This window comes from Gobius niger (genome assembly GCF_951799975.1).
Source record: "Gobius niger genome assembly, chromosome: 13".
NCBI lineage: Eukaryota > Metazoa > Chordata > Actinopteri > Gobiiformes > Gobiidae > Gobius > Gobius niger.
The window spans coordinates 28383206-28396669 of record NC_136864.1 but is presented as its reverse complement, the minus strand read 5'-3'; the positions used below and the strand labels follow the sequence as shown (position 1 = coordinate 28396669).

The 13464-nt window shown below is 42.1% G+C and overlaps 1 protein-coding gene and 1 long non-coding RNA gene across 3 annotated transcripts in view; one reads left to right on the top strand and one right to left on the bottom strand.

The window, feature by feature from the left end:
* LOC306973284 overlaps positions 1–13464 on the bottom strand; it is a 547876-nt gene that overhangs the window by 266996 nt on the left and 267416 nt on the right. The gene's annotated exons all lie outside the window — the stretch shown is intronic.
* Positions 1–13464, top strand: part of LOC306973218 (lysine-specific demethylase 4A-like) — a 36133-nt gene that overhangs the window by 5396 nt on the left and 17273 nt on the right. The window contains exons 4-16 of one of the 2 annotated variants that reach the window (XM_079570088.1): positions 1883–1997; positions 2099–2292; positions 2507–2556; positions 2641–2744; positions 2825–2962; positions 3695–3915; positions 4021–4184; positions 4935–5485; positions 8921–9035; positions 9861–10018; positions 10109–10310; positions 11538–11617; positions 13263–13318. In XM_079570088.1, coding sequence (XP_079426214.1) covers positions 1883–1997; positions 2099–2292; positions 2507–2556; positions 2641–2744; positions 2825–2962; positions 3695–3915; positions 4021–4184; positions 4935–5485; positions 8921–9035; positions 9861–10018; positions 10109–10310; positions 11538–11617; positions 13263–13318 — 2148 coding nt within the window. Of the gene's footprint in view, positions 1–1882; positions 1998–2098; positions 2293–2506; positions 2557–2640; positions 2745–2824; positions 2963–3694; positions 3916–4020; positions 4185–4934; positions 5486–8917; positions 9036–9860; positions 10019–10108; positions 10311–11537; positions 11618–13262; positions 13319–13464 lie in introns of both variants that reach the window. The other variant, XM_079570087.1, reaches the window with a different exon arrangement.

The following is a 13464-nucleotide window of genomic DNA, read 5'->3' as shown; positions in this document are numbered from 1 at the left end:
GACACATCCTTTATTGAATCGGAAAAAAAATCGAGGTAATGTTATCATTATGGTTCACAATGTATTATTTATGAACACATTTTGGCCGTTGAAACACTTAATTTCTTTATTGTTTTAGTAATTAAAGCTGGAAAACAAGTCAGCGTTTGTTAAAGTAGCTGTAGAAGCACTCGGCATAAGGGCAGCTCTTCCTAGTTGTTTTTCCCCACACGCCGGCCCCGAGCACGACTGTTTGTGGGCATTCCCAAAGATGCCGCCTGTATCTATGTGGAAGGCCTTCAGGGAGCCACTTGGAAACGGCCGGAGAGCTTCTGCTTCTGCCTCAATTACAGACAGTTTGGTGTTAGGCCACTTTGTCATCCAGCGTCCAAGCCTGAATAAAGGTGTCGTGGCACAAAGGACCGCAGTAAGAGAATACATAAACGAACTCGAGCTTCAAAGTTGAGGCTTCTTTTCATCCCTTGTATTAGAGGAAAAAGGCAGACAAATAACAGCCAGGACAGTGCTCCTGGGAGAGCCGCCGTCTGCTGGGACACAGCCGACTGCGGGCTTATGTTGTTTATCTTAAGTGCGAGTCACTTCAGGATACTCTAACTTTGACCTGTATTTACCTAACATGGCGGCGTTTTCCAAAAGTCAATCCACCAAGGATGATCTCAGCGATTGTTTGCAAATGGTAAAAACAAACAAGCTGATCAGTCTGTTTTTGTTAGCTTTTCATCGATTTTTTGTTGTGTTTTTTGTTGCTCTTTTTACACTTTTTATTGCGTTTTCATCACGTTTTTGTGTCACTTTTTTGTTGCTTTTTTGGTCACTTTTTGGTCATGTTTTTGCCGTTTTCTGTTACACTTTTTGTTGTTTTTGCCACGTTTGTGTTGATGGTTCACTGTCAAATTTGACTCCTCATTTTGCAATCTTAGACTATCACTTTAATATGCTTTGAAATTTGTTGAATAAATTTCCCAAAATAAAAGCCATTTTTATAGTAATAAAAAAAAAAAAAGATACAGTTGTTTTAAAACATTTAATTGCAATGGGCATTAACCTCTTGCCCCGCGCGCATTTTCTCCAGTTCAGCTTTACCCAAATCAAAAGCTTCCTGACTGGAGAGCAACAGTGTAACGCCTTATTTGAAAGCTAAGACCTACAAAGCTTAATAATGCATCGACTTTTTTGGACACTCAGAGACACTTTTACATTGCACTATTCAAACACTCCATACTTGGTGGTGGTAAGCTACTACCAGCCACAGCTTGCTTTTTTAGCTTTTTCATTATATTTCAATCACATTTTTGTTGCTCTTTTGTCACCTTTTTGTCACCCTTGCATTGCGTTTTTTGTTGCGTTTTCGTCACATTTTTGTCTCATTTTTGATGCTTTTTTTCAAGAAGCTTTTATTTGATTTGGGTACACTCTAATACACCTTATGTGTGATTTTGGTAACTCTGTGATGAACAGAAGTGAAATAAAGGATGATCAAAAACTTCTGCATCTGGACATTTCATGTATATTATTGTGTTTCTTTTCTTTTTTTGTCCCAGGGGGCGTGGTGTTGCACAGCCATGGAAAGATTGAAACAGTTGAGATTTTAACATTTCTCTGAGTTTTGAAATGGTTAAAGTCGGTCCAAGGGCGGCTGAGAAACATCCTGTTAAAGTCTTCAATCCGAGAACCAGGCTGTTAATTAGCGAAAGCACTGGCTAAAAATCTTTGTGCTCAACTAAGATTTGATTTCTCTGTTTGAAAATATAAATAAAGATCTTCAAATATTCTAAATGGATAATGTTTTTGCTTTAGTGGCGTTAAAGATACTGTTTTTGGCCTGTGAGTGCTGTAGATTGGACTCGCTGCTGTTAACCCTGTGTTGTCTGGTCACTCTCAGATTCTGCTGTCCTCACTATGACGACTTTGAAGATCTCGAGAGAAAGTACTGGAAAAACGTCACCTTTAACCCGCCCATATACGGAGCAGACGTCAACGGCTCCCTCTACGATCCCGTAAGTTTTTAATATATCATGTAGAAAATAAATACATCATTATTTTCTACATTTTTGAGACTTGTCTTGCAATCTGTTTCATGCCTGTCTTTTCTCGGCAGAATGTGAAGGAGTGGAACATCTGTAACCTGGGCTCCATCCTGGACACAGTGGAGAGCGAGAGCGGCATCACCATCGAAGGGGTGAACACTCCGTATTTGTACTTTGGGATGTGGAAGACGACCTTCGCCTGGCACACGGAGGACATGGATCTGTACAGCATCAACTACCTGCACTTCGGAGAGCCCAAGTCCTGGTTAGTATCGGGGTTTTACACACTTCTGTGGCGTTGGGCCTCATTCTGGAGTGCTTTTGTGGTTTCAGATGTATTTCCCCTAACACTAAAACATCATGAAGTGATACTAAACACTCACTATGTTCAAATACTTTCTCCTAGTGCAGTTTGTAGTAGCAGTACATGTCCATTGGGGGGCAGCAATGTGCGCACTAAAATCTGAATCTGTTTTTAGGTATTGTATTCCCCCAGAGCATGGGAAGCGACTGGAGCGTCTGGCCAAAGGTACCGATCGATCACTTTGAACAAGGGTAATGCTTTTTATTTTATTTTATTTATTTTTTTGAAATCTGCTTGTTCTTCCTTCAGGGTTTTTCCCCGGCAGCGCCCAAAACTGCGAGGCCTTTCTGAGACACAAGATGACTCTCATTTCCCCCTCGATTCTCAAGAAATATGGCATTCCATTCGAAAAGGTGAGGTGAAAACAGTAGAATAAAGGATAATGAAAGTTACTGAAATGTTGGAATTGTGTGTCTTTCTTTTAATAAATCAGATGACGCAGAAGGCCGGGGAGTTTATGGTCACCTTTCCCTACTCGTACCACGCCGGATTCAACCACGGCTTTAACTGCGCCGAGTCGACCAACTTCGCCACCGAGAGATGGATTGAGTACGGCAAGCAGGCGATTTTGGTAAGACTTTGTGTAGCATTTGGAGAGGGATATTTTAAATCCTTTGCCATTTTAAAAGGTGATGCAAAGCAATAAGCCGCAGACTAAATGATTCTAAGAGGTACTTGATTGAATTCATCACATTCTGAGCTTCAAAATGAGGTACAGCATGCCCCTATCCACTAAGATTTAGCTGCTGGAAGTTGTGTTTTGAAAGAGGCATCGGATATTTGGAATCGATACCCAATATCGTATTTTTTCCAGGATGAGAGACACACACTTCTCGTTTTTGTAAATTTGTACCAAAATTAACTGACAGATACTAGTTAAAGGTGCAACTTTTTATGCAAAACAAAAGTTGATATTTGTGTGTGTTTGACCTTTGACCCAGCGGCTGTATAAGTGGTCAGCATGGCGCCTTTGTTTTGGATCTCGGTAGTTTCTACAACGCTCCAGGATCAGTTTTTCTGTAGGTTTTCTGGTGAGAAACAGTTGACCCTGGAGGCGCCCTAGGGACCACCGAGATGGAAAGTAAAGGCTCCATGCTGACCACTGGGTCAAAGGTCAAAAACACACAAATATCTACTTTTTGATAATGCACCTTTAACATCGGTGGAGGGGCCAGTCGGAATCAAACTCCTCTAGTGTGACCCGAGCTGTATTTGCCACAGTCTAACCGATGTAAACTTGTTGGCCTCTCATCACGAGGAGCTTCTGGAATAAACACACAGTTGCCGCATTGTTCGCCCCCAGTGTTCGTGTCGTAAAGACATGGTCAAGATCTCCATGGATGTGTTTGTGAGGAAGTACCAGCCGGAGCGATATGCCCAGTGGCTGGCCGGGAGAGACGTGATGCCCATCGACCACTCCAGACCCACCCCGGAGGCCCGAGAGTTCCTGGGGGAGAGCTCTGCTGTGGACAGCCCGTACGAGGCCAGCCGGACGGGCTGCGAGGGGAACGGAGACTGCAAGAGGTCAGACTTTACCACTGCACCGGGCAGAGACGTCCAGTTAGTTTAGTCACTTGAGGTTACTTAGTTACTTTGGGTGTGTGACTTTGTCCTCTTTCTCTACAACAGCACTACCAGAATTGAAACCAAGAGACACAGGGTTTGTCTTGAAGTTCCAGAGGACATGGTTCCCAAAGAAGAGCCCCCAGATGAAGACCAGGAGTACGGGAAGCGCCCCAGACTGAGCCTCATCCCTCCTCGGATTCTCTCGCAGGACGGAAAGAGGAACAAAGGTGCGGCCCACTCAACAGTCTATTGTGTAAAGTGGAGCTTTTGGCAGCATAAAGTTTTTTAATTGTGTCCAGACAAAGCTCGTATGCATGGTCCCTATATGTATGTACTTTACGTGCTATTATGGCAGTGTTTTTCTCAAAGTGTTTTTGGTAAATGTTCATATCGATGATGTGGGATGTGGTCGTTGAGAAAGAATTTTGCTAAATGGCCCAATACTTTTTCTTGCAGTCGAGTAAAATCATGTTCTGTTTAAGGCATGTCGTAAAAACAGGAAGTTGCTTGCAGTTCGTTTATGTAATGCTAGATCTGAAGATGGTAAAATGTGCCCAAATGCTTGGAATTAGTGCATTATATGAAGTACCACTTTTTATACTCTTCCGCTCACATATTAAATGAAACAGAAATAAAGTCTTGACATTGTTAATGTTGTGAATGCCTGTTCTAGCTGGAAATGGGGTATTTTTAATGAAAGGTAGAAATGTCACATTGTGTTAGCTTCAAGGGTACTTGTTGATTAGTAAACCCTCGTGCAATTATGCTAGCACTGCTGAAAGGTGTTGTGCTGATTAGAAAAGCTGTAGAACTGGCCCGGGTGACCCCAAACTTTTGAGCAGTAGTAAAAAGACAATTCTACATTAAGTGAACTGCAAATAATTGTGATTAACCAAATTTCAAAAGTGTGTTTTAATGAAGGTCGGATTATACAATATACTGAAGGAACATTTTTCATTCCACTCTGTGTTTCCCAGGCCCCCCGAAGCTGGTCGTCACCCCCACCAAGCTCACCTTACTGGACCCCTTCAACCGCGGCCTCCCCGTGTCCGACCCGTCCCACCCCCCGCACTACGCCAGGACGCGCCCGCCCGCCATCCTGTCCCAAACCGAGCCCTGGAACGGCCACTTGTCTCTAACCGCCGCCTCCACGCTGCCCCGGCGCAAAATGGGCGTGGCCAGCCTCCTCTTCCACCGGCCCATCAGCTCCAAGGACATCCTGCAAGTTCACAATTACACCCAGATCATCCAGAGGAAGCCGCCCGCCCTGCTCCAGGTGCACAGCTACGCCAAGGACCACCAGCCCCGGCTTCTGCAAAGTAAAGTCTGTCCGGAGGCGCCGGTCAGGGAGCACAAGGCCAGTCCGCCCAGGGAGACCGCGGAAGAGGTGCGCGTCAAAGTGGAAGAGCAGAGCGACATCAAAGCGTCCCAGTCCGAGGAACTCTCCGAGCTCTCGGAAACGGACTCCAGCAGTGCCACGTCGTCCCCAACGCTGACTCCCATCAAAGTGGAGGCGAACAGGAGAAAGGTTTGTCGGGTTTGGGAGCACACACGTGATCTGGTCTGGCTTTAAGGGGCGCTTGGCACAACTACTGTTTCTTCTCATGTTTAAAAGCTGCTTCTAATCCTGCTGGCTCACGGGTCATAGAAAAGGCATCTTGGTCGCTCGTACACAAATGCTTTATTGATCTAAAGCGGCTGATACCTTGAGTTTCTAAACCCCTCACACCCTCACTTCCCACTAAAAACAGACCTCAGGCTCTGTGAAGGGTCACTGTAAAGATACTGCGCTTGTATCGGAGCTAGGCCTGTCACAATCACAAAATCTGTAGTTCGATATATTGTTTGTTTGTTTGTTTGTTAACTTTATTGTCCCCGTAGGGAAATTTGTTCTCTGCATTTAACCCATCCTTCGATGCCGCTGGGGCAACCCGTAAGGAGCAGTGGTCGACGGCGGTGCCGCGCCCGGGGACCCATCTCCATGATGTGGAGCCAGGCTGATGGTCAGAATCACCTGGCTGGAGGATTCACCTATTGCACATGTTTTTAGTGGTAGGGGAAACCGGAGTACCCGGAGGAAACCTACGCAGACACGGGGAGAACATGCAAACTCCACACAGAAAGGCTCCGTCCTTGGTGGGAGTCGAACCCGGGACCTTCTAGCTGTGAAGCGGAGGCGCTAACCGCTGCGCTACCGTGCCGCAGGAATGTATTGCGATAAACCATTTTATTGAAGACCTTTTATGCCACACAGTCACTTTGAAGCTTAAAAATGAGCACAGCTTTGTTTGAAAACTGATTGACCTGAAATACAATGAAGCACAGCTTACTTTGGGTAAGGAATTAAGTATTACATTAGAAAAACGATAAATATTGAGCCCAAAAATGTAATGTTCTTCAGTCATTTATTGAATGATAAGTTGAGATGGTAATTATGGTGAAAGCCAACACAAATATGTGTTGCGGACGGATGTAAGGAAAGTCTGGAGCTTTGGGTGGATTGGGATGTGATGGGTGAGGGGAAAACACAAAATGAAATCATTGACTCAAATCTTTCAAATCCAAATTGTAATCTAAAGCTAAAATCTTTGTGTGAGATTAAGCTACGCCTCTGTTTAATGCTTTTGCTTCCGATTGCCAAATAGTTCATAATTCACTTGCCTTTTTTTTATCTTTCACTGAAGCACCGCTGCTTTTCTCTTCTTCTCATGCACTAAATAATGAATCACACTCTGCACTATGTACTGGTGAAATCCCCTTTGCATGACCTTCTGACGACCACAGTGTCCACTTCTATCCAGTAAACGTTTTCCTTCTCTCCTCTTGATCCGAAATGCCGGTAAAGCAGTCCGTTTAACTCGTGTTGTCTCCCGCACAGAGCTGCCAGTCCCCGCTGGAGGACAGTCACATAGTAATCGTGACAGACTCCATCAATGATACTCCTCCGGTCTGTGCTCACACTGAGGTGGTTTCTCATGATGTAAGTAGGATTGTGAGAACAGGAGTAGATCGAGAGGTATGAGTACGACCCACTGGAAATGGAAAAGCCTAAATTAGGCGCTGCACCAGTACATACGGCAGATGTTGAGAGTTTAACTGAGTTTTCTCCCTTGAAAATGTGACTTATTTAGATGGATAGCATCTGTTGTAAGTAATAATTATCATTTCATTTCAGTGAAGCGATGAGAGGATTCATTTCTCATTGACGTAACATGGTCGGCATGGCAACAGTTTAAAATCGTTTGCCTCTATGTCACTTGTCAGTGTCCAATAAGGAAGTGAAACTATTAACATCACAAAAATGGCAGTAGTTTTTCAGGAAATCAGTACAGCAAATATTGACATGTTTGGTATCCACGTGTAGTACAAAAGGCGACTGAGATAGATACAGACGGCATCTCTGGAATCGCCCATATATGGTCATTTTTGAAAACAGTTAAGGGGGAAAACAATTTTGAAAAATGTATATTTTCTCTAATTATTCAAAAACTACTTTAACAAATGCTGAATTATGAATATAGTTTCTACTAAATAAAGATACAAAGACATGGAGAGGAGCAAAGTGGTTCAACAGCCCATAAATACATAAAAAACAGAGAATGCTAACTTGATGCTACATGTTAGCATCGGGCTAATGCTAACGGTTAGCTAGTGCTTGCTACAACTGCCGTTTTTTCACTTCTACTGAACAATCTGCTGTGAGAAAATATCCATATGGGCCCGATTTACACATGACTTTATTTATGGGATAAATAAGTTCATATTCCACCAGAAAATGGCTAAAAAGAGTGAAAAATTGTGTTTCTCTAAAGATTCTATTTTCCCCCTCGGCGAGGCCACGCCCCCTTCTATGACGCGATGCCGTCTGTGTCTATGACTCTGTAATCCTAATATGGTCATTTCCTTTCTGGGAGACAGCTGTGTTGGACTAAAGCATATTGTGAAGATTTTTTTCAGTGGGATCTTAAAGGCTCTATACCTGATTTTCATATTTAAGTCTTCGGTTGCTTTTATACTTTACTAATCGATTATTGAAATAGTCGACAACTGTTTTGGTAATCAATTAATCATTTTCTGGTTCACAGACTGAAATAGAGCAAAAATGACATGAAAATGTAGTATTTTTGATGAAAACCTGCTTTGTTTTTCATAGTAAGTGTATGTAGTGTTTTGTACATTGTACATTTCATGAATATCCGTCTGTGTCTCATCCAATCAGAAGCAAAATTAGCGCCAAGAGCCTCCAACAAACATTTACTTTAAGTTTCCTCCATCAACACGTCCTCAAGCGATGCCATTTTAGCTTTATGTGATTAAAAAAAAATGAAAAAATCCAATTTTCCTACAGCATTCACAGCCAATCGTTAGTTGCAGCCCTATTCCTAATGCATTTCTAGCTTTAGCATCCCAATTCTTCACAGGAATTAGTTTAAGCACCTTTCACAACTTTCAGGGTCACTTTTTCCGGGTAACTGTCACAATAATACTTACAACAATGTTCTTGCGCGGAAAAAAATATACAGTGTCTTTTCACAAAGGTCTACTTTCACCATTTACTTTAGGAGGGAAGAATCTTTTAATTCCACTCCCTGGGGAAAATATCAGTTTAAGTATCTTTTCCCAGCCTGATATATTGAGATTTGAACACAAAATTTAAATTTTCCACAGTACTTTTTTTTTTTTTTTAGCCTATAAATGGCTTAAGAGAACCATGAAGTGCATGAACTCCAAATTTTACTTAAGTTCATAAAAAGTACTAAAATGATGGTCCAAAAAATCATTTCACTGCTGAAATTTAGTCAGATTTCTCTATTTAATGCTTAGAAGTTGTAAACTGTAATGTTTGCATATCTTAAGAAGTAACAAATGCACAGGTATTGTTTATATTTTGCATTGAAATAGCCTTAAATGTGACTTTTTCTGCCTCGATAAACCTTGTTGTTGTTCTCTTTGTCTCCAGCAGGGGTCAGAAGAGGACTCGTATTGTAAGTCGCTGGTGAAGAGGCGGCAGCGGCAGGTGGGGCTGCCCTCTCTGCCTCCCTCCCACCCACTCTTCGCCGAGATCCTTCAGGACAAGAGTAAGTAACACTCGGCCAAACGAGAGCGAGACTTTTGAGCAAATATTGAGACGTATATTAATAAATCTGAACCTCTCAGCTAACAAAGGTTTACCAAAGGGTTTCCACAGGGCAAGTTTGAAGCAAATGGCCTTCAGTTATTTTGTGTTTGTAAAATAATGACATTGCTTGACTATTTTCAAAGCACACATTTGTCAAAAATGCAAAAAGCAAAGTCTGAAACACATTCAACTGCAGTTTTGGCTGATATTTTTCACTATTTTGTGCTCAAAAGTTGCCCAATCAAATTACAATTTCCCCTCATTCGTCTACTTGATGGAATGTTTGCAAATCATGAGAAATGCTCAAAGTGTTTCGCTTTCATAACGCCAAAAAAAAAAAGCAGTAAACTTGACTTGCAGCTGCATGTACTGTTTTTGCAATTCCTTATTCTTTTTATCGTATTCAAACATGTTTAGTCAGATTCTCTGCTTCAGGGAGCTCCTCCCAAATGGAAATAGCCCAGATTTGTTCCTTGGGCAGTACATTTAAATACGAGGTTACTGGAAGTTCAAATGTTTTAGTCCTTTCCTTTCATTTTTCTTCATCGTTATCAGTCGGCAAAAATATGTGGAGAACTTAGTCAAAGTTTCGGTCTCATTAACTACTTCAATTTAGTTCAATTTTTAAATTATGACAAATGATTTTAGTTGACAAAATTAAAAATGCAGGTATCAAAGGCGTCAGAGAGAAGACTAACAGAAAAAGCTGAGAATATTTTTCAAAATATCTTAGCATATTTCTGGCATTGATTCCTTTGGTGACCCGTGTCTGTCCTGTTGGTAGTTTTGCCCAGGAAGACGAACGAGGAGTGGGCCCAGCCGCTGAGCGACCTGTGGCAGCACCGGCCCGTGAACCCCACAGCGGAGCGCGAGTACAACCAGAGGATGAGCCAGCAGCCCCCCTACTGCTCCATCTGCCTGCTCTTCTACACGTACCACCAGGTTTCATTGCACTTCTTTTCCTTTTTTATTTTCTTTTTAATGGCAAATGGGCTTTGACGATCTTGGCTATAAGTGCGCTGTCGTTTCCAGTCCGAATGCGGCGGCGACACCTCCTTAGTGACCCGCGGGAACTGCCAGTGGTCCAAGCCTCTGATCCCAGAGATGTGCTTCAACACACAGTCCACCAGGGGGAGCGACAGCGCCGAGGGCCAGCTGTCCAACCCCTACATCGCAGAGGACGGAACCAGCCGCCTGGTCACCTGCAAGCGCTGCTGCGTCCGCGTGCACACCAGTAAGCCCACGCCGCTTCAAGAGTGCTGCTACATAGACACAAGTAGTCATGGTTTTCGGTGAGGCTATTGCCGCAGGTTGGGAGCCACATGTCTATCAGTCAGCCACAGGGCAGTTATGATTAGGGCGGCGAATGAATACGGAAAGGTCAAGGTCAACCTTATTCCAATAGCCCATTTACAGGTAAAGCAGGGGTGTGACAGTATATCGATTTTGTGATACACCGCGATATTTTCCAGCACGATACGATACTTTTTAATGTCAATATCGATACTTTTCATGATGTCATTCATCCACTGCTCTCAGGGTAGGTAGAGTACAGTGAGAGTGAGTCAGGGATAATTTACTTGTTTATTTAAGAAAAGGGGGGAACAAGGCCCATGATAAAAGCAAATGTAAATCATACAAAAATATGGAGCATGTAGTAAAAATGTGAAGAAAAAAAAAGAAAACAGGCTAAAATGATCATGACTTAACCCCTTAACTCCCACCTGAACCGAGCACATTTTCTCCAGTTTGGCTTTACCCCAGTCTAAAAGCTTCGGGAAAAAAGCTGTGAAAATAGCAACAAAACTAAGACGAAAACAATGATGGAAATGTGACAAAAAAAGTGACGAAAAATGTATGAAAACGTGGCTAAAATTTCACAAGAAATTGACAAAAATGGACGAAAAAATGACAAAAATGTGACCAAAAAAATGACAAAAATATGACCAAAATTTACCAAAAAATGACAAAAAAAAAAAAAAAAATTAAAAATGAAGAAAAAATGACAAAAATGTAAAAAAAAAATGACAAAAAAATTACCAAAATGTGACAAAAAAAGGACAAAAAAGTTACAAAAATGAGTTACCCAACTAAAAAAATGATGGAAAAAAATCTGTTGACGTGAGGAAAAAGATCCTTTCGGTTCAGACGGGAGTTTAAAGGTTAAACTGATCTTTTGCATATGCATGTTTAAATTACTATGCGTTTTTGTTTTAGTAATTGGGGTGTGACAATGTATCGACTTTTCAATATGTTGCAGCACGATCCAAAACAATACTTTTTTTATGCGTTATATTTATTTCACGCTACACTTGTTAACAACGTTATAAAAGGTTAAAAATTGCATATTTCTTTAAAAAAAATTGTAGCTTGTTACACGCAATATACTGTAATTATACGAGTGAGATGTCGTCGCTGTGTGAAGCAAATGTTTTAAATAAATAATAAACCACTTTTTTAGGTTGCTATGGCGTTTCAGAAGACGACGAAGACCTGGAGGACTGGCAGTGCGCTCGCTGTAAGGCCAAAGCCATAACCCAGGTACAGAGCTGTTTAAATAACTCCATTTCCTTTCATCTTTTTTGGACTAGTATCCTGTTACATGGACCAGTAACCTTGTAGGCTCGTTTCCTTTCAAAACTTCACACAGGAAATAGATAGTGTCCGTCTTTATCATTTTATAAATGGCAGACCTGGAGTTACCGTGTCGCGGGGGTATCAGTGGGCCTGTCAGTGTCCGAGTGTCCCTTTCCGTCTCATGGCATTGTTGAGTGGCCGTGTTTTTTCCGAGCCGCGACCCTCAAATGTAAATCTTGGGAGTTTCCTCTGCTGCGATCGCTCACCTCTGTTCTGAACAATAGTCTGAGGTGAAACATGTGAGGAATGTGACGCATTCTTGGCACTTGCGCCACAGAAACACCAAAGTGCAAGGTCTGATACAGTGGCAAAGTTTCAGACTGTTTATTTTTAAACTAAAATAGATATTAGATTCCCATTGGTTTTTATATTCTCATTCTCATTCTGGGCCTAGCTATATCATGCTTGTGTCCAAATCTTCACCCCAACACTAAAAATATGTACAATAGGTTCAGAATGCATGAGTTTGTGTTTGTGAATGCGAGCGTGGGATGAGTGATGGAAATTAGCCCGTGGTTACAATCCGATGTGGCGTGTTTATCTGTATGAATATTCAAACACACAAATTAGTGTTGACACATGAACACCATCATAACTAATTGAACTGTGACTAAAAACAATTACCGTCCCGTAACATTGGAAAAATACTACTACAAAGGCCATATACCTAATTTGTTTTGTTCTAACAAGGGAAGAAAATGTATTATTATTCCTCCTCCTCTAGTATATTGTAAACTCAGATAATTGTGGAAAACATACTCTATAAAGTGTATAATTTTCGGGAAGTTGCAGGGTAGGACATTTAGCTGTCTACATTGGCGTCAGACAGTTCCCAGCTTTCAATGCTATTTTACCATCATATGATATGGATACTGCTAATGCCTGTCACTTTTTATCAGAATTATTTATTCAATTGGTCATTTATAAAAATATTTCTACATCTGTATTATTTTTACATACTAGACAATGTTCAATAATGATGTATTTTCTACTCCCATCTGTTCCAGCCATGTCCTAGTGTGCAGAATAAGCCCAGACCTGTTCACCACAACTGCCTCTAAAATCCTGCACTGTCACCCCAAAAGTTGTAATGCACGAGCTTAATGTAGAGCTTAATGTTGCATCTAGTCCCTTTAATTTAGGAATTCAAACGGGAATTTCTTGAAATCTGATCATAAAGTCAAAAAAAGCTGTGTGAAATAGCTATGGTCCAGCTTTTCAAAGTGCGTGGTTGGGTAACAGAAGTTGGGGTCGTCTCCACCTGGTTTGACTCCAAATTGCTGAGTCTGCGGGCTACATTTTTACTGGTGCTTGTCTGCGCTCGGATTCATCTCTGGAGCTTTGACAGACTGTACCCGCCGCTTCCCGACAGCTGCCGTACCAGGTGTCCACGCTCAATAAGACCCTTCATTCTCACTGTTGCGCACACAAAAAATGCTTCCAACTCTCATAACTGAGGGAGAGGAAGTGTGTGTTTAGACAGGTGTGCAGTGCGGTGCGGGAGCAGGAAGCCTTTGTGTTCGAATGTAACTTTATGTTTCTCCTATAGGATTGCTGTCTGTGTTCACTCAGAGGAGGAGCGCTGCAAAGGGCTAACAATGACAAGTAAGTTCACATTGCAGTAAGCAGGTAGCAGAACAGCTACCCTTGGTTATATTGTGAAGGAAGCAGTCAAAGCAAGAACTCCCTCCTGACACTTCCCTCACCCACAGATTGGTCACACAAAGTCCCCGCCCTGACTCATTCTGATC